The following is a 20,126-nucleotide window of genomic DNA, read 5'->3' as shown; positions in this document are numbered from 1 at the left end:
TAATTCTTATAAAGAAAGCATCTAGTTGGAGCTGTCTTACCATTCAGAGGTTTACTTCACTATTAACATGGCAGGAAGCATGGGAAACACAGGCAGACATGGTAATGGAGAGGTAACTAAGGGTTCTATATCAGGATCTGCAGGCAGCAGGAAGAGAGAGGGAGACACTGGGCCTGAACACTTAAAACATCAAATCCATCCTCAGTGACACATCTCCTCCAGCAAGGGCACATCTACTCCAAAGCCACACCTCCTATGCCTTGTCAAATAGCACCACACCCTAATGACCAAGCATTCACATCTATGAGCCTATGAGAGTCATTCTTATTCAAACCACCACAAGGTCCCAAAACAACTTGGGAAGGAAAAGATTTGGTTTACATACCTTGAGTCACAACTAATCGAGGGAAGTCAGGGCAGGAACTCAAATAAGGCAGTGCACTTCACTGACTTGTTCATCATGGCTCGCTCAGCCTACTTTCTTACTGAACCCAGGCCCACAGCCCAGGGATGGCACCACCCACAATAGGCTGAGCTGTCTTCCATCAATCATATAATAAGAAAAATGCCCTATAGGCCCAGCTCCAGCCCAGTCTTATGGAGGCATTTCCTCAACTGGGGTTTCTTTCTCTTAGATGACTCTAGCTTGTGTCAGGTTAACATGGAACTAGGCAGCACACAGTTCTATCATGAAGATCAGACTTAGGATTCCAGCACCCATATTGGGTGGTTTCAAACAACTGTAACTCCAGCTCCAAAGGCTCTGACCGTCTTCTGGCCTCTGAGGATACTCTCAACATGCATACCTGCATACACATAACAATACAAATAAATTGTTAAAAAATTAACTCAAGAAAATGATGGCTAGATGAATAAAGGATTTTTTTAAAATTGGGGTGATAATTTCCTTGCGCAAGTTTTGGGAACTTCTATTCATTTTTCTTTTTTTAAAGATTTATTTATTTATTGTATATGCAGCATTCTGCCTGCATGCATTCCTGCACTGAAAGAAAGGGGCAGTGGAACACATTATAAATAGTTGTGAGGAAACATGGGTGCTGGGAACTGAACTCAGGGCTCTGGAAGAGCAGCCTCTTAACCTCTGAGCCATCTCTCCAGTTCCTATTCATTTTTCAAATTACAGCTTAATTTTCACTTTTCCTCCCAACCTCTTCTTCTCTGATTTCATGAAACGATCTGTTTTCTTTATTGTTTATATTATAAGCTCCAGTTTTCTCCTCAGAAATTGTTAGAACTTTCCTTCACCAAGTTTATTATTTGTGAGATAATTTGTTTAGCTTCTGGGTTCTCCCCCAAGCTGTAAGCTCTGTGAAAACAGAAAACATCTCTATTTGTTCTTGACTATATCCCCTAATATCTCTCCCACAGTAGAAGAATATAGAGATGGACTATGTGCATCTGATAGATGAAGTGTGGATGGATGGAGCTGGCTACATAGCTCACTACTCTTTGGTTCCCATGTTCTGACCATTCAGGGTTCTCTCAGCACCACTACCAACAAAAATGTGTAATTAGTAACCACCAGACAATGTTTTAACACACTGGATACGTTTCTATTTAAGCATACATGAATGCAATAGTGTTTTTGGTATCCATTTTTTAATTAAAAAATTTTGAGACTTTCATATATGAGCACTGTATTTTCATCATCTGTAGCCACAACTTCTCCCTTATCCCAACTCCCTCTCAAGTTCATGATCATATATGCATATATATATCTGTATGTATATATACATATGTGTGTATATATGTATACATATGCATAGCCTTTAGTGTTGTTTGTATGAATATGTTTTTAGAGATGGCCGATTAGGACTGGATAATCCTTATGCCCAGATGAAGCGCTACAGGCTAACAATAACTGCTAAGAGAAGGATCAGCCTTTCCCTTGATGAACTTCCAATAGGATCTATGACTTTCAAAGCCTCGCAACAACCTGTCCCTTCATTTCACATCATAATTAAACAAACATTTAGTGAATTTCTCTTCTAGACCAACTGGAAGGCTTATAATCAATGAAAAGGATATACTTTTACTATGTAGCCTAGGCTGGCTTACTTGGACTTCAGGAGCACACCCCTGGTCTTCACTGGGAAGAGCAAAGAGTGAAGATTTAAGCCTGAACCATCTCTTCCATTTTGATTGCCTATGTGAATCTGGCCTAACTACAGATTGAATCTAAGGCACTTCATCTGCTGGAGAAAAATAAACTATTTTCATCCTTAAGTGTGTGGTCTTGAGGCAGCTTCACAAAGGAACTTTGTGTAATTACAAATGAGTTAGCAGTTTTTAAAAGTAGTTTACAATAAATGTGTGAAAATAACTATTTGTCAAGTTGTCTGCAGAGGACTGATAAGTGTATGGTGCGTGTGAACACACAGTGAGTGCTTGAGAGATTTGTAGCGGTTACTACTAACCTTAGAAGGGTTAGTAACCAACCCTAACCAGCTTGACTTCCCAGCATCTTAGCCATAGAAGACACCCAAGAAGTATGAAAACATGCTCAAGGGGCTTTTAGATAATTATCAAAGAAACTGCTTACATTTGGATACATACCAATTTAGAGCAAAACGCATGCTATTAACCATAATGCTTTAGATGGACAGTACGAAATGATAGGAACTTGTGGCTATTATAATTATAGTGAGTTCCTGTGTGTGTGTATGTGTGTGATATTAGTACATCTCAGTGTTCAATTTTTCACAAAATTTCTGCTAGATACACCAGTGTTGGATAAAAATGGATTAATTTGCCACAATGGCATGCAGCATCGGCTACTGTTCTCAGGTACCAAGGTGAATTCGTCACCCACGGATGCTGTCTTTCGAGTAGTCTTTATGATGACTTCAGATTCTGATGAAGCTGCTCAAATACAGTAGTGTGAGTCTTTGAACCCAGAGTTTAGTCTAAATGCCGCGGACCTTTTCTTGGCAGTGTATTTCAAACAGGTTTTCAGTTGTATCCTAGCAGCTGACCCTTGCCCCTCCAAGAGGTGGGGCTGACCAAACCACCATGGAGTAAAGATTTATTTTCTTCACGGTATCTTCTACCTCCTGTTACTAGGATATTTATGGATAGGTGGTAGACAAAGATCCAAACACAAGAGAAGTCCCATTTAAGGTTCAGATACACAACAATCACACTGCAAGCTTGGTATTCCTAATTGCGGAAGTGATGTGACCACCAAGCACATACAAAAGTCTTGCGGTTAATAAAAGTGGTGACTGCCATCTTCGGCCCTCTTGAAGTGCTATGGAGATCATCTAATCCCAAAGGGTAATCAAGTGCGCATCAGCCTGCAGGATCACAGAAATGCAGAGGCTATTTAAGCAAGCCCAGCCTCATCCGTGCCCACACCTTCATGAAGGGTCAAGTCAGTGTCCTGGACATGACACACGCTCAGAGGAACATGACAGAATGTTCTTAAGACAGAGATTAGAGTAGGAAATATTGTGAGCTCTCTCATACTCTGAAAAAAGCACTTTGCATATCTAGGTGAGCCACCTGCACTCACGCCCACAGACTTTCAGAGCCAGTCAGAGGCCCTTGCAACGTGGGATTGCTTTTCTCCAGTCATTTTTCTCAGCAGTCGCTCATGGATGTGTCCCTACTGTGGATGAAACAGTCCCTCACTTCTGGCCAACTTTTCTCGGCTCCCTGACTCCCAGAGGGCTGTGGCGCATGCCGCCCTGCCTCCTCCGGGGTGGCCATCCGAGGGCGGGGCCGAGCCGGGCCAGGAAATGCCCGAGAGTGGGTGTCACCTGCCTAAACAACTTGTTGACTCCCGGGAGCGCGGCCGGCTGGGTGTGTGGCTCACCTGTCCCCAGCGCGCAGGGCCGCTCGCCCCCCACTGCCCAGCCATGAGCAAGTTGGGCAAGTTATTTCGAGGGACCCGCTCCTCTCGGGCCCGCGCGGCTCCCAACCCCCAGGAGGCTCTGGCCCGCCTCAGGGAGACCGAGGAGATGCTGGCCAAGAAGCAGGAGTACCTGGAGAGCCGAATCCAGAGGGAGCTCGCCCTAGCCAAGAAGCACGGCTCCCAGAACAAACGAGGTAGGTTGCGCCCGCCTCAGGCTAGGCCGCGCTCACCCACTCCCAGCCCTTCCCTGGGGACAATCTCCAGCTAGGTGTGCGAGTCCCCCCAGGCCATCTAGTTTGCCTTTCTAGGAACTGACCTGCCCCCCAGGGCCTGGTGATTGAGGCGAGCTGAGCTAGGCACCTGCCAGGCAAGCAATAAGTTCAGCGCCAAAAATTCCAGTAATCACCATGAGCACCATTTGTATGTAATATTTAAATGACTCAAATCGATCAAAACTTTAAAGTTGGGATGAATGTCACTGACCATTTTCTCTTGTCTTGGGTTTTCTTTATTAAAATTAGTTTCATGTGCTGTTTTGCTCATTGTCATCTTGTATATTATTTTTGAGTTTTAAGAATATTGCATTCAAAGGACGTTTAGCTGGTGACTGCATTTTCTGGATCCCCTTGGGTTTTACCCCTTGCTCACCACTTTCTAGCCTAGGCCTGTTGACTCCACTGCTGAGCACGCCAGTTTTCTCCTGTATGCTTGTATTCTAGTCACACATGGAGAAGTGTGTTCTAATATGCTCTGGTTTATTTTGTTCCTCTGCTATTGCAAACTTCAGTTGCCTGTTGTACAGTTGCAGTCTTAAAGAAGAATCAAAGAATTAAATATTAAGTTTCCTTAACTGGTTTTTAGTACACACAAAGGACTTTGAGTCAATAATGACCCTTGGAGAGCCTGTCACACCTTGAACCTTTTGCTCCATGTCAGAGTCCATTGGTTCGTTCAGCATCGTCCTCTCTGTATAGGAGTAGGCCTCTAGAGCACGCGCGCTGTGCACAAGACCCCAGGGAGGAAACGAGGTGGTTAGCTCTTAATCCCTGGTCAGTGGAGGACCCTGCACTAGAAATGGCAGTGCTGCTTATGGACAGACTGAACACTTGTGACCCTGTGTCTGGCTTCTTTACTGTTAGGAATTTTTCTTAACGCGAACTCTCTGCCAAAGAAAAATCCCAATCAAGCCAAATCACAACAAGCCAAATTTAAAAATATTCAGGTTTAATGGGGTTCCTGTGCTCTTGGGTGGCCCTGAGGGGGAACCAGAGGCCTCTAATGCAACCACCAGGGGGAAGACTTTCCAGGGAAGCAGTTTAAATAGACTGGGGGAGTGGTCAAGATTTTGGCGGGGCTTCTCTTGATCCTCCTCTGGGGAGGGGTCAAGACTTGGTGGGCACAGGGACAGGGCCTCCAAAGATGAAGGCAGAGGCCTGGGGCTTACATTTACCTTGTCAGTGATTTGGGGGAGGAAAGAAGCTTCCTCCTGCTCCTCCTCCTCCTCGTGCCCATTCTCTTCTCTCCATCTTTGATTTTCATCTTCTATGGTCTTGGGGATACTGAGAACAGAACCCAGTACCTCATGCATACCAGGCAAGTGCTATCCTTAGGCCACACCCTCAGTCTAGGTTAGTTACAGGGAAGCCTTGGAAAAAATTAGCTCATCCTTGTGAAGCCTCTTTTGTTCAGTGCAGGAGAATCAGGATACCTCCTGGAGCCAATTTTGAGAGCTCTACCACTGAAGTGGGCCTGACACAGGCTCTTGTAACTCACTACAGAGAGACCAAGTTTCATTCTTCTCTGTAATTGTCCCTAACTTTTGCCGTAATACAGTGCTGCTTAGAGCTAAGGACTGGTTTCTATTTTTATTCCCTGTTGAGAAGTATTTTGGGAACTTATTCAGCAACATTTTCTAAACAGAGACCACGCCATTATGGCTGGCTAGAGTCAGTATTCATGCTGTGACAACACCCTTCCTCTTCAGTTTGTTGTGCCCTCTTAGGACTTGCTTAGTGTCCCCCAAAGCGCAGACACCTTGTTGTTTCTTTGGAACTGTGTGTACCTTTGTTTCCAGTGGTAACTCAATGAATATTTGTTTAATAATATGAGAAATTGGACATCTACTTCTAGGAATTTATAAAAATGTGAATTGCGTTCAGAGAATGAAGTGTAACATAACATGGATTATATTGGTTTCCAGACGTGTCCTCTAGGTGACAGTGCACTGAAGTGTACCACAAGCTTATATGTTAAACAAGGACAGAACATCTGAAGGGAATGCCAAGTACCAGTCCAGCTTCCTTAAATCGAGCAAATTACAAATGCACTTGTGAGCAAGTAATCAATTGGAGTAATCATCATTTAGATTTGTGAGTTCACTGATGTTAGCCCAGGCATGGGCTCCAGTGGCCCTGGGAATAAGCAGGGACTGGCTTATTAAAGAGACCATCTTTAATATAAGCTATGGAATGAATTCAGTCACAGGCCTATGCATTAGGAGCACCATCCTAAGTATTGTGCCTCCCAAATAAACCAGATAACTCTAGATACATGGTCATTCCCTTCCTTTAGCCACTAAGAATACTTTCAGAAAGATAGGAAAAAAGACCCTACAATACCGAGCACTAAAGGTCCCCGGGCTACCCAGTAGCTGTCATTTACACTGTAATCATAGAGATGCAGTGTATTTTCAGTGGAAGCTTTACTTCTATAGCTAGCCACCAAATGTGTCAGCATCCTAGCTGAATGGCCAGGTAGCATTCATCAGAAACTACAAGTTCTTCAATGATGAATCTCTCTACAATATCAGAAGCTTGGGCAGCATTTTGAATACCCAAAGACAGCTTGGCGTTACTGGTAAAATGAATAGCTTATGTATTTATTTTTTTATCTTTTTTTTTGAGACTTGGAAGTCTCTACATAACCGTGAAGATAATAAGTCAAACAAGGGTGGACTTCTCTGAAGCCCAAGCTCTGAACTACATGCCAAATAATCTGTAAAATAAAAACTGTATGAACTTCCTTAAGAAACTAGCTCAGGGTACTTATGAGATTCCCATGAGAAGTTCCTCAAATGTTTCTTCTGGAGTAAAATAACGATGTGGGAAGTAGGGATTCCTCATTCAAGTTTATGGATAACAACAGAAAGAAAATAGGAAGAAAACAGTCCTTCCAATTTACCAGCTCCTTAAATATCAAATCATTAACTTCTTAAGTTTCGTGGGCATCAGTGCAGTTCTAGGCTGGTCTCGAACTCACGAAGATCCACCTGCCTCTGCCTCCCGAGTGCTGGCATTAAAACATCATTAAATTATTTCCTTACTTCTTTACCACATCGCCCAGAGCAGTGCTTCGTCTTGCCTGTCTATTGGAGCCACCTGAGCCCTAAAGTCCTGCTCCCAGGGATTCAGAGCTAACTGCTTGGAATGGGAGTCAGGTATCAGGTTTTCAACAAAAGTGTTTCCAGATGATTCTGCCCTGTTGCCCAGTTCTGGTGGAATTTTCTAAAGTTAATGAGATGGAAGAACCAGCTCTCTTCCTCTCCCCAGGTTTCTGACTTTCCTGTCACAGACCCCAAGACTGTGACTATTTGTTTACTTCCTTGAGATAAGGAAGCATTTAACTCTTGGTGTCCAGGGCTGGTGGTATCTTAGCATACTTCAAACCCCTGCTGACACGTTGACTTGGCAAGACCGTTTGGAGGTGTCTGTTTTTATTTTTTCTTAAGGTCTCTTATAATATCCCAGAATGATGGCTGGGGATTGTGCTAAACTATAATATTCCAATGTAACTCTTATAATTTCACACAGAGTATTTGGTTTTGGAGCTCAAAGCTTAGGCTTTAGAGCTGTCAGCCCTGCTTTGTTAAAGTCCGTGTAATGGGCTGTCCTGTCCCTTTAAGAGTCAAGCCCTGCCCACTCCCCCCACCCCTCACCCCAAGCTAGGGTATTTTCCTTCAGCTCCCAGCCCAGCTCTCTGCCCTGTCTCTCTGGGAGAGGTGGCTGCCAATATGGCCCCCTCCCCTCCCCTCCCCTCCCCTCCCCTCCCCTCCCCTCCCCTCCCCTCCCCTCCCCTCCCCTCCCTTTATTCTGTTTCTTTCTCTCTCTCTCCCTCTCTGCCCCTTCCCTTTCCTTCCCTTTTACTGAATAAACTATCCAAACCCACTCTGCATGGCATGCCTGTCCGTCTCTGTCTCTCACTAGCCTGGGAGCCACAGAGGCCTCGGGTGCTGGGACCCAGCTGCCCCTCCGGTCCCGTTTTATCTAAACCACAGCAGTCCTCATACCAGCTGGCCCGTCTAGTTACTTCTCATATGGCAGTGACAAACAGACACTCAGCTGTGTGGATGAGCGACATCACTCTATAAAGCATTCAGTGCTTAGTAAACATCAGCCCCAGTCTGTAACAGTGTTAGTTGAAATTGGCTTAAATTTTGTCACAGGGCTGAGTAAATCTCCATTTCATTTCATATATTCGAGTACAGCAGTCACTTCTTCACGTCCCCCTTTCCTCAACTTTCCCTTTCTCTTCCCTTGAAGACCTTTCTTGTGCTAAGACTGGCTTGCTATGCTGGGCTTAGAAAGAGGCTGGTGCAATGCCTGGAACAGGGTACGGAGACCCTTGGAGTGAGTGTTGTCCTGGCTTACTGACTTGTGGCTCCTTCTCCTGTCTGGTCCTGGCCCTGCTGCTCATCTGGCCCGCGGCCCCAAATCATATATTTGGAGCAGGAGCCCCAAGTATGTAATTATGTGAGAAGGTGTGGATCCAGCTGAGGGTTATCTGGAGGTCGTAGGCATTGAGCGTGTGGATAGAAATGGGCAAGATAGGGTGAGCAGATTTGGGCAAAAAACCCCTCGGTGGCATTTTACATGTGTCCGTGAAATATGGTGCTGTCCTCCTCAAGGGTCTGTTTGAGGACGTGAACCTGCAAGCAGAGTCCTCTATAGAAACGAGCTATTTCACTTCCGGGCTTGAGCTGTGAATGGGCAAGGCTGAGTTTCCTTTTGGAGTCGGGGTGCAGACTAGTGCACTGGGCTGGTGTCCTTCTGGAATGGGGCTGTGGACACAGCCCACTCTAATCTCATGCGAGGAGCCCTTTGTACTGTTGATTTTACTTTTTAGATAGTTGCCTTTACTAAATTCTTCCACCAAAGACCTGGGGACTCTGGTGTGAAGAGAGCTACGGAGGAGTCCACTGGCTGAAGGATGGTGAGGGCAAATGCACTCAGGCTCAGGTAAGGCGAGACGGCCACAGACTCCAGGACCGGGGAGAAAGTCTCCTGGGAGAGGCAGCTTAGCTCGTGACCTCCTTTCTGAAGAGAAAGGATGCGGTTCATGGACTATGGCATTGGTGTTCTTTCTGGATTAGTAAAATGCTCACTCCCAGGTGCCCCCTAATTTAGGAGCCCCTTGTTAGGTTCCACACTCTGAACTTGGAGCACACTCAATGATTCTGATAGCCACTACACTTAAGAAGCTATGCCTTGTTATTCCTGGAGCCACTAAACTGGAGGACTAACTGCTATTGTTTTCTTCCCATCGTTTCTCCTTCTGCCGTCATTCAGAAACCTGGATGAGAAATCTCTACTTCTACGCCCTCTGTTTACTCCAGAAGAAACGGTTGAGGAGCTCCTCATGGGCCTTCAGTAGCACCCTGAGTTAGCTGCTTAAAGAAGTTCATACTAGTCTTATGATCTTTATTATTGATAAAAATGAGGCACATTAATTGTGTACTGTCTTATTTCAATATACACATATACATTTATATACAATAATCAGTTTGGTGAGTGTACCCTCTTTTCCATGTCTTCTCCCCATTTTCTCTCCCTACCCTGATAGCTTCATCTCTACTTTCAATCCATTTGATTTGTTTCCATAACAGTAAAAGCATGAGGTAATATTTTTCTCTGTGTAGCTTATTTTGCTTAATATAAAATCTTTCACTTCAACCCATATGCTTGCATTTGAGAGACTTTCCTTCTGCATGGCAACACTCTCTGGTGTATATGTTGTTTATATTTAGAATATTCCCCAAACACAACATGGTAAATAAAGGTTTGGTTCCCAGTTTAGCAGTGTGCAAAGTGGGCTTTGTGATTTTTGGGAAAATTAGTTCTCTGACCTTCTCTGTGGATTTATTCACTGATGGAGCTCATTTGATTGGCTGTTGGAAGAGGATAAGAACTCAGTAGGTGGGGCTTCGTTGAAGAGTATGGATTGTTGGGGTGCACTCTCGGGAGCTCTGTTTTGTCCTCATTATCCTGCTTATCAGTTGTCATGACGTGATCAGACTCTAGGTCTCATGCCCCTCTGCCATAACGTCCAGCCTGGCCATAGGTCCTGAGTAATGGAGACTGGACCATAGTCTGAAACTGAGCTAACGAGTCCTTTCCTCCTTTAGGTTGGTTTTCTCGGGTATGCTCATCACAGTGATGGCGTGCAGACTGGCACAGCAGGCACGCCACAGTTTCACTATCTGTTCATCTACTGTTGGGCATCTCAGTTGTCTCTGGGCTTGGCTTGTGTGAGCAGTGTCTGGTTCTCATGGTTCCAGGAGGAAAGGAAGTTCTCCGGTTTTCTCATACTCATTACAACCAGCCACTACCACGTGTTGCTTTCTTGACTTTTTGTTATCTGATTGGTTTGTGCTACTCTCAGTATGCTAGCTCTTGAAGAAAACTGAGTTGTATGATTAGAGTACTAATCAGTATTCACGCAAAGTGTTACTTGAACCCCACCGACATAAGCTGCTATTGAGAAATCTCTAACTTTCCCCTCTTTCCTTGTCCCTATGCCCCCTGCAAAGGACTTATAAAACTTATACTCTCAGCCACATGCTTGGGGACTGTACAGCATGGAGTGAACCAGGTTTTTTGTTTTCTTGGCTGTTTCTTAAATTTTTTTTGTTTTGTTTTTCTGGATTAAATAGAGGGCTTCACATGTCTGTAAGGGAGAAAAACGACTTGCAGAAGTTGTTGTCTGACCTCCACACATGCACCATAGCATATGTGTCTACACTCATGTATCACATCCACACGCATCACACACATGTGCAGAGAGAGAGAAAATAATAAATAAAAATGTAAAATTCTTGTCTTAGTTAAAGTTTCTATGGCTGTGAAGTGACACTATGACCATGGCTACTCTTATAAAGGAAAGCATTTAATTGGAGCTGGCTTACAGTTCAGAAGTTTAGTCCATTTTCATCATGGCAGGATGCTTGGCAACACAGGCAGACATGGTGCTGGAGAAGTAGCCAAAAGTTTTACATCTGGCTTGGCAAGCAGTCAGAAGAGAGAGTGACACGAGGCTTGACTGGAGTATCTAAAACTCTAAAGCCCACCCTTCAGTGACGTACTTCCTCCAACAAAGCCACATCCTATGTGCCATTTTCACTCAAATTACCACAATTCTCATGCTTACAAACATCCTCTTTCCTTATTCAAATAAGTATATTAAGCTTATGTCTAGTATTTTATATTTATAAACAATATCTCCAGTTGTCTTGGAATTAAAAAAAAATTAATTTCAATTTATGTGTACTATTTCATTTAGTTGAACCAGTTACAATCAGACTTTTTTGTTGTTGCATAAATATTTATTAAAGTATATGGTAAGATGCAAGGACAAGGCCCTGTGGCCGATTTTTTCTAGTTTTCTTTGATTTTTATTATTTTGCATTTTATTTATTGAGGTTGTACCATAATCATAAGCCTTAAACATTTCTGAGAAGCTGTGGCAGAGGCTGTGAGCTTCTCATGGGTGTCCTTAGCGTTACCATTATGTTTGTTGGTATTCAGAACTACGTATTTCAGATAGTTTCCTAATAAAAAAGAAAAGTATGTTCTAGTCAATGACCTATAAGACATACTACCTAATGCTCATGTTTTTTGAGTTTATGATTCTTACTTTGTAGGTCAGTTTTGAAGTGGGCATGAATGATTTATTTTGATGTTTGTCTTAGTTACTGTTCCATTGCTGTGAGGTGATACCATGGCCAAGGCAACTTAGAGAAGAAACAATTTAATGCGGATTTGCTTACAGTTTCAGGGGTGTCATGGTGAGGAGCATGGTGGCAGGCAGGCAAACATAGCACTGATCCACAGGCAGGACTCAGAGAGGGCGAGACTGAGTCTGGTGTGGGCGTTTGAAACCTTAAAGCAAATACAAGTAAGACACCTCCTTTAACAAGGCCACACTTCCTAACCCTCGAATCCTTCCTAAAAAGTTTCATCATTGGGAAAGCAAACATCTAAATATTTGAGCCTGTGAGGGCCATTTTTATCCAAACCACCATGGTGTTCTTTCTTTTTTTCCCTCCCTCCCTCCCTCTCTCCCTCCCTCCCTCCCTCCCTCCCTTCCTTCCTTTCTTTCTCTTTTTGTAGTGCTAAGTATATGTGGATATACCTATAAGGGATAAAATTGCACAGATACTTGAAATAACAGATAATATTGAGGATTTTACAAATCATGTTCCTGAGATCTTTGCCTTGATAAAGTTATTGGCCCTTCGCATTTAGTAGAAGCTGGCTATTTTAGTTTCCCCTTTTCTGATTCTTATTTGGTAGAAGTTCCAATAAGCACACAGTTGGTTTCAAAGTTTGAAAAAGGAGACAAAAGGGGGGAAGCAAGTATCATACATAATCAGCCATTTTCTGATTGGTTCTCTTGCACCACAAACTTTGGCTGTTTCCCTTAGATGGCTGGTGTGCACAGGGAATTTAATTGCATGAGAGGAAATATTGAGGACCCATTCTAAAGCTATGAGGTCATTGTTTCATGTGATAGGAGCTTGGCCGTCTGTACTTCTGACTCTGCCCGTCACTGTTCGGCACTTCTCTATGCTTTTGTGACCTGTAGGCATTTCCAGTGAGCATCTGGGTGTGCTTTAGGATGGGAGAAGCCCTTATTTCCACAGCTCTGTCGTTTACCTAGCCTGCTATTGACTCACAATACCAACACAGTTGATCGCTATCTAGGAAAGAAAACACTCAAGCAAGCATGAGCAGTGGTTTTTAGTTACGGGTAAGAAAAAAGGAATCATTATCCATTAAAGATGGAAATCTTACATTAGAAGTTAAATTCCTGTCTAAAAAAATTAAAATTTATTATCTACCTTAAACAAAATAGAGTTTAAATATTTATGCTAGGCTAGAATAGAAATTTAGAATAATAAAATGATTATGATTATTATAACATTTCTGTTTTATACGTACGGGTGGCACATGCCCTGTGTCCGCAGAAGCCAGAAGATGGCATTGGAGCCTCTGGGTCTGAACTTAACAGACAGTTGCAAGGCATTGTGGGTGCTGGGTATTGAACTTGGCCTTCTGGAAGAGCAGCCAGTGCTCTTAACCACTGAGTCATCTCTCCAGCCCCTACTGGTAAAATTAATCAAGTACTTGTTAAACATTTAAACTTTAAAATTCTAATTTCTTGTGATACTTTTTATAATTACAATATAGAACCATGGTAACTATGTATAAAGTAATTATGTAAGCATGTTATATATGCCACATACAGCCCTAAGCACATCTCCCCTGTGAAATTAAGCACAGTTGCTATTCCTGACATTTTCTGTTAATATTCACTAGCTTCATACCCATACATTTTCCCTACATTTTAAGTCAAACATGTTCCATAAAGTTTACTAATTTGTGAGGTTATGAATAACACTAGTAGCAAATAAAAACAAACACTTCCAGCTAGTTTTGTATTCTGCCTGGAATCAAACAATTTAATTGGCTTTTATACAAAGACTATCAAGTAGATTGTAATGAGTTTATTTGTATGCTGCTGCAGTAACTGAGTACTTCACCTGCTTGGCAACTGGTCTCTGAGATGACAAAGAATGAGAGCGGTACTGGGCATTTGATGTTCATCTTCATGCTTACGCTATTGACAACTCGATGACAGTATGGTTTTTGAATCATGACTTTTCTCTCTTAGATTTACCTCCTCTAATATTCTCTCCATGGTACTCTGGTGTCGTCTCTAGAATGATGACAGAAGCTTCATCTGTATCAGAAAACAATTTCAATTTTCTTGGTTCATTTGCACGCTCTCTCTCTCCTTTTCTCTCTCTGAAGAAGGAAGAATGCCCTGATCAGCCTGGCTTTCTCATTGTTATACTGTGTGATATTAATCCATCACTTATATTTTAAAATGCACTAATTGGTTCAGAATTAGTGGTTTGCTTACGGAATACACCACTGCCAAGTACACCTGCCTCAGAATATGCTCACTTGTTTTTCCAGTTTCATTCTCTTGCCGTCCCGCGTCTACCTTCCCATTACATCACTGCTGTGGTCTAGCTCCGCCTCAAGCTTGCTATTTACCGTCTTTATGAAATTTACTATTGGGGAGACTTCTGAAAATATTTAGGTTATGTGTAGGAACTAGCTGGTGTGATTTGCTGTTATTTTCAAGGTATAAGTTCCTGGTTTCTCATACATTCAAGTCAGAAAGTTCACATTGGTCTGAGATTTGCAGTTGGGTAGAAGTCATGCATTTTATTGATCACCATGTTGAATACATGTGTAGAGAGCTTTGAAATATCTGTGTGCCCACTGTACCTTGCAAATCTCTCCTGTTTTCCTCTACGTTTTCTCTCACTAGAGACCAAGTGTAATTTATGCATGTTAGTATCCATGGGCACAGTGCCCATTAAACTGGTAATAAACACCACCTTTCCTGGTTTTCCATAGGACTTCCAAAGCGCTTCACAAATCCTCTCCCACTGAGCCCCACCCCATCTATAATAGATGCGTATGGCTTACGGAATGAGGAATAGGTGTCCTGCCTTACTGAAATCGTCACTATTTCTTTGTCCTAACAGTGCTAGGCATATGGTAGATACTTAGTACATACGTAAGAGATTGAAGTGAATGAATCAAGAACATTTATTGAAAAGTTAAAAGTGCAGGAAAATTCATAATGGGATGGTCTAAAAAGTCTTAAAATTTTATGTTGTTTCCTCAGCTGTTTTGAATTTAATCCATGACTTTGAACAGTACTGTTTAAATTGATATTGTGGGAACTAAAGCCATGTGCCACTAATGGAAGCATTTCCTAATGGATAAAATGCGTACGTGTAAGAACAGGGCTTATTCTAAAATTCTCTAATAAAACATGATTATGAGATTTTCCAGTAAAAAAACATAAGATGACATAACCAATTATGTATGACATCTGTCTCTCAAGCACTCTCATGACTTGGCCGAGTTTCTGGAGCCTCGTTATTTCGTTCTGCCCTAGAGTTCATCATCCACTCCTGGGCAAGAGAAGGGCAATCGTATCCAGGTGTCAAGTTCACAGACAGCTTCATCTCTGCTCGCTGCATTGCTTGGCTCCTCAGAGGTTCTTATGGCTTAGCAGTGGCCCTATTTATATACCTTGGATGAAGGGGAATAGACTTTAAAGTCAAGATGTCTTCTTTTTTTTTAAGATTTATTTTTATTTTTAACTTTCTTTTTATTTTTTTCTTGTGACTTTAATATCATGCACCTCGATCTCATTCATTTCCCCATCCCTTCGTATGTATCCTCTGCTCTTGCAATCACCCCAACCACCCCCATGAAATTAAACAAAATTTAAGAGAAAAAAAAGGAAAAAAGAAAAGAAAGAAAAATCTCATCATGGAAGCTGTAGTGTGAACAGTGAGTCACGCAGTGACTTTTATCCATAGATCTTTACTTGCAAATGTTCATGGCAGAGTCATCCATCTAGTTAGAGGCCTCTGGTTTCTATTCGCCGGTGGATGCTGGGCCCTCACTGGTTATTCTGCTGTTGCCCTGTGACATGGAATCCTACAGCTTTGGGTCTGCAGAATGTGCTCTCACAGGTCATAGATGCGGTGGATGTTGGGGTTCTGGCCTTGGGTAGTTGCAGGGTTGGTCAACCCACCAGCTTTCCCCCCTCCTCACCACCAGGGTGAGCTCTCCAGAATTGCCCCAGCTAGTTCACTCTTTACAGCGATATCCAAGGGGTGGGGCCAGTTCTGCTGCATTCACACCCTCAGGGTTGGCTCTCCCACACCTGGACCATCAGGGCCGACTCTGCTGTGCTGCCCGGGGGAGTGCAGGGCCCTCTCTCTCAAGTACTGCAGCTGGTGAGGGGGCAGGGATAGTTCTCCCACCCACCACAGGTGGTGAGGGGTGGGGGGCATCTCTCCCTCACCCACACTACCATATGGCAGATGAGGCACAGGGCCATTCACCCACAGCCTCATCAATAGGGTCAGCTCTGCTGTGCTGCCCAGGGGAGGTGCAGGGCCCACTCTCCCTAGTGCTGGTAGCTGGTGAGGGGTAGGGTGTAGTGTGGGGCATGCGGGCAGGCCTGCTTTTCGTCCTGCCCGGCTCCCGGCCACTGGCTAGCTTATGCCCCAAAATAACAACACACAAATTGTATTCTTTTAAACACTGCCTGGCCCATTATTTTCAGCCTCTTACTCACATCTTGACTAACCCATATCTAATAATCTGTGTAATACCATGAGCAGTGTCTTACCGGGAAAGATTCAGCACGTCTGACCTGGTGGCTGGCTTCATTGAATCTCTCTCCCTGAGGAGAGGCATGGTGGTCTGCCCCAGAGAGGAGAGGCGGGGCAACTCTTTGAGCCATCTACCTCACTTCCTTTTTCCTGTTCTGTCTACTCCGCCCACATAAAGGTTGGCCAATCAAATGGGCCAGGCAGTTTCTTTATTAGCCAATGGGAATCCTCCATCAGGAGGGCATCTTTCCCTCACTCCCACCACCATGACAAGGGAGGTGGTACCAGATATACCCTTCTTATGCCCTCAGGTCAGGATCACCCACACCCCTGTCTCCAGGGTCAACTTTGCTGTGCTGCCCAGGTGAGTGGAGGGCCCTCTCTCCAGAGTGCTTTAACCAGTGAGGGGCAGGACTAGTTCTCCTTAGTGTTGCAGCCTGCGGGGCCAACTCTGTACAGCCCTATCCTCTCAACCTTGGTGGCGTTAGGAGCCACAGACATCAACAGACACCACAGCTGCCTGGGCCCAGAAAGATTGTCTTACTTATAATGTAATCAATGAAGTGGAGACTCTTCCTGCTGTCTTGAATTATGTGACACTGACTTCTGAAATCCTTCCTCCCTTGGTGACATGGTAGACTGGAATTATATAAGTCTGGTTTAATTATGGATTGCATGGATAATTCTTATATTTGCTTTAGTCCCCAGAGAGTGAAATGTTCCGGCAGGTGTCCTGCTAGCAATGCAGGTTCTGCAGCTCTTGAGCTGAGGGCACATTACTGTTATGGGAGGGGACAAAGCCCTGGCTGTTCCTCACCCAGAAGAGAAAACAATTGGTGCCATTGTTGTAGAAAGACTACTGCCCAGGTCTCACCAGCTGCTCAGGGGCACACACAGGAGGTTGAAAGATTGAATTATACCTTCAAAGTGAGTTAAATTACATGGTTCCAAAAGTGTCCTTTGCCAAATCCAAAGCAGTGCTTGCTTTGCCACTCTTGTTTGCCTCTGGAAAAAAAAAGACAGCTGTTTCTCTCTCCAGTTGTGGACAATTGGGAACCAAAGTCAAGGCCAGTCTAGCTGTACCACCAGTGTCATGATGCCATGTAGCAGCAGCTCGTGGAGAGAGCAACCTGTACCTTTTGGCTTTTAGGAACTGACAGCTATGACAAGCTAACACTTGTCACAACGATTGAGAAAGAAGCTTTAATGTGCCAGGAAAAAGCTACTGTGGTTTTCAAGAGTCTTGGGATCAGATTCAACAATACAGAAGCCGCTGGTTTTATTGACACAGGATTAAGACAAGCAATTCAAATTTCAGTTCTGAACGCACATCTAGATGCCTTGCTCTTGGGAACATGTGGTTGAGTGGCCTCAGTGGATGGAGCCAGCTGTGCCACATCTGCTTAGACAAGGCTACACTCCTACATCACAGGGCCCTGCCTCAGTGTTCTGAGATGAAGGCCCGTGTCCAGTGCCATGTCTTACCATCGTGGCACTATTACCATTATCTCTACCATTGTACGGAATCCTTTCTCTCTCTCACAGCAGAGAAAGCAACGCTGTGCTTCACCCATTGTCCTTTCCTGTTGACTTCTGAGTTTGGGACTCTAGCATATCTGGAGTTTGCAGAATCAGGAATTATAATGTAGAGTTGAGATGCCAAATCTAGATGAATTTTTCCCATTCCTCCCTAGTGTTTTGAATGTAAGAAGCAATGTGTTGGCTTCGGCATTTACAACCACGGCTGCTTCTCTACTGGAAAGTCATGTGAGCCAGCAGCCTGCATACTCTGCTGCACACTGGCAGGAATAAAAAGAGAGACCTTATCTCAACATGGAAAATCAGAATTGACTATTGAAAGCTGTCCTGACCTCCACATGCGTGCAGTTGGCAAGTGTGTACTCCCCTCAATATGTGCACATGGATACACATGGAAATAAAATAGCCTCTGATAAATACCATGTGTAAGGTTGGGTGTTGTGTTTTTTAGTTCTCTCTGTGAGATTCTGACCACCTGTGAAGGAAATGAACATGATGTTCTAGACACCTCAATGGACATTTTCCATGTTTATTTGGCCTAATGCCTAAAAAACTGGATGGCTTTTTATCCATTCAACTACATAATTTATATAAAGTCAGAGTCTGGGGAGCACAAGCTCCAGGACACAGTGTTCTGCTGTCCTCTGGGTGTGGCTCTTACTATCTGGGAGAGGAATATTACCAGGACTAGTGAAGGTCACACATTGAGGTCAATATACACCCAGGTTATTAACTGTTTGAGGAAGTATTCAATCATAGGCACAGACCAAATTATATTTCTTGATTTTCAAGAGTAATATATACATATTTTTAAAGAGTAAACATGTCATATTTATTAATGGAGAACTTAAAATATCTCTAAAATAGGAAGAACACTTTTGGGACAAAATATGCGGGTGAGTTTTCAATAAGCACAGACCCTGAACCAGCCTGCTAGGATAGGGATGATATACTGGCCTTCAACTTCCAGGATGTTGGGTAGAGATGTACAATTGAAATTTAGCTTCTCAGGCTATCTGCTGAATAGCATTGTTTATTGTGCCAATGGACAGATGGAGATGTTTTATTATATTTGTTCATGTTGAAATTTATCCTGAAAACAATGGGCAATTTGTCAATGGTAATTACAAATAAGTTGTCCAAACTCATTAATTGAGAATGTTATATAGAGAGCTAATTATTTAGTTACTAAATAAAACACAAGGAGTATATAAGATGGTTTCATAATTTATCACCGATTCTTGGAATTTAATATAAATTTCTAGACTAGCAAACTGGACTTTGAAATGAGGGAGTGGCTTTTGCCAAGAGTGGGTATTTGTAAAAATCATAGAAAACTCACACCCCAGGCTTGAGGGCCATATGTTTTCTGCAGCACTGTGCTATTATATATGTTCAGAAAATTATGGCATTTTCCAGTTAATACTCATTTGTGGTGATATACTAGAGTTATTGCTTTATGATTCTCAGAGGTTTCTCATTTTGCCTCGTCCCGCAGCTGCTCCTAGAATAATCACTCAGATGCTTAATATTAGTTATATACTGTAACTAATTGCTCAGGCTTATTACTAAGTAGCTCTTACAACTTATATTAACCCATAATTTTTAACTATGATTAGCTATGTGGCTTAGTACCTCCTCTCAGTAAGGCATTCTCATCTTGCTTCCTCTGTGTCTGGCTGGGACTGCATCTCTGCTTTTCCTCTTCCCAGAATTCTGCTAGTGCTATTGCCCCACCTATACTTCCTGCTTGAGTACTGGCCAATTAACATTTTATTAAGCCAATATGAGTGACAAATCTTTACAGTGTACAAGAGCCTTATCCCACAGCATTTTCCTTTTCAAAACAAGAACTCTGAATCTAATCTCCTTTGGTTAACTTTTTTCCTGATCTTTATCCATAACAACCTGTAACCAACACTCAAACATCCATAATCCATTTTTTATTTGGAAATGTAGGCATGGTTCTCTAAGCTACTTCCTGTTAATTGGAGGTACTGGTAATCTTTGAGGGACCCTGAGAAAATTTAGGATTATGAAGCAAGTTCCAGGACAGCCAGAGCTAGAGCTGCCCGGTTTTTGCTGCTAACATTGAGTCAGGAAGCCTCTCTTAAAGGAAACGTGCCTCTGCTTGTCTCTAGCCAACAGAGCCCACAAGAGAAATTGCTGTTACAAGGAAGCTGTGCTTGACTCTATTCTTTTGTGTCTAGAATTCCTTCC

The 20,126-nt window shown here is 43.2% G+C and overlaps 1 protein-coding gene across 1 annotated transcript in view; it reads left to right on the top strand.

Moving 5' to 3' along the window:
* Positions 1 to 3,822: 3,822 nt before the first annotated feature.
* Positions 3,823 to 20,126, top strand: part of Chmp4c (charged multivesicular body protein 4C) — a 34,944-nt gene continuing 18,640 nt past the window's right edge. Inside the window, exon 1 of the mRNA XM_038347963.1 lies at positions 3,823 to 4,071. Coding sequence (XP_038203891.1) covers positions 3,882 to 4,071 — 190 coding nt within the window. The 5' untranslated portion in view covers positions 3,823 to 3,881. The remainder of the gene's footprint in view (positions 4,072 to 20,126) is intronic.

Source organism: Arvicola amphibius, chromosome 11 (assembly GCF_903992535.2).
Source record: "Arvicola amphibius chromosome 11, mArvAmp1.2, whole genome shotgun sequence".
NCBI classification, from domain to species: domain Eukaryota; kingdom Metazoa; phylum Chordata; class Mammalia; order Rodentia; family Cricetidae; genus Arvicola; species Arvicola amphibius.
The sequence above is the reverse complement of the archived record's forward strand: the minus strand, read 5'-3'. Positions and strand labels throughout refer to the sequence as shown.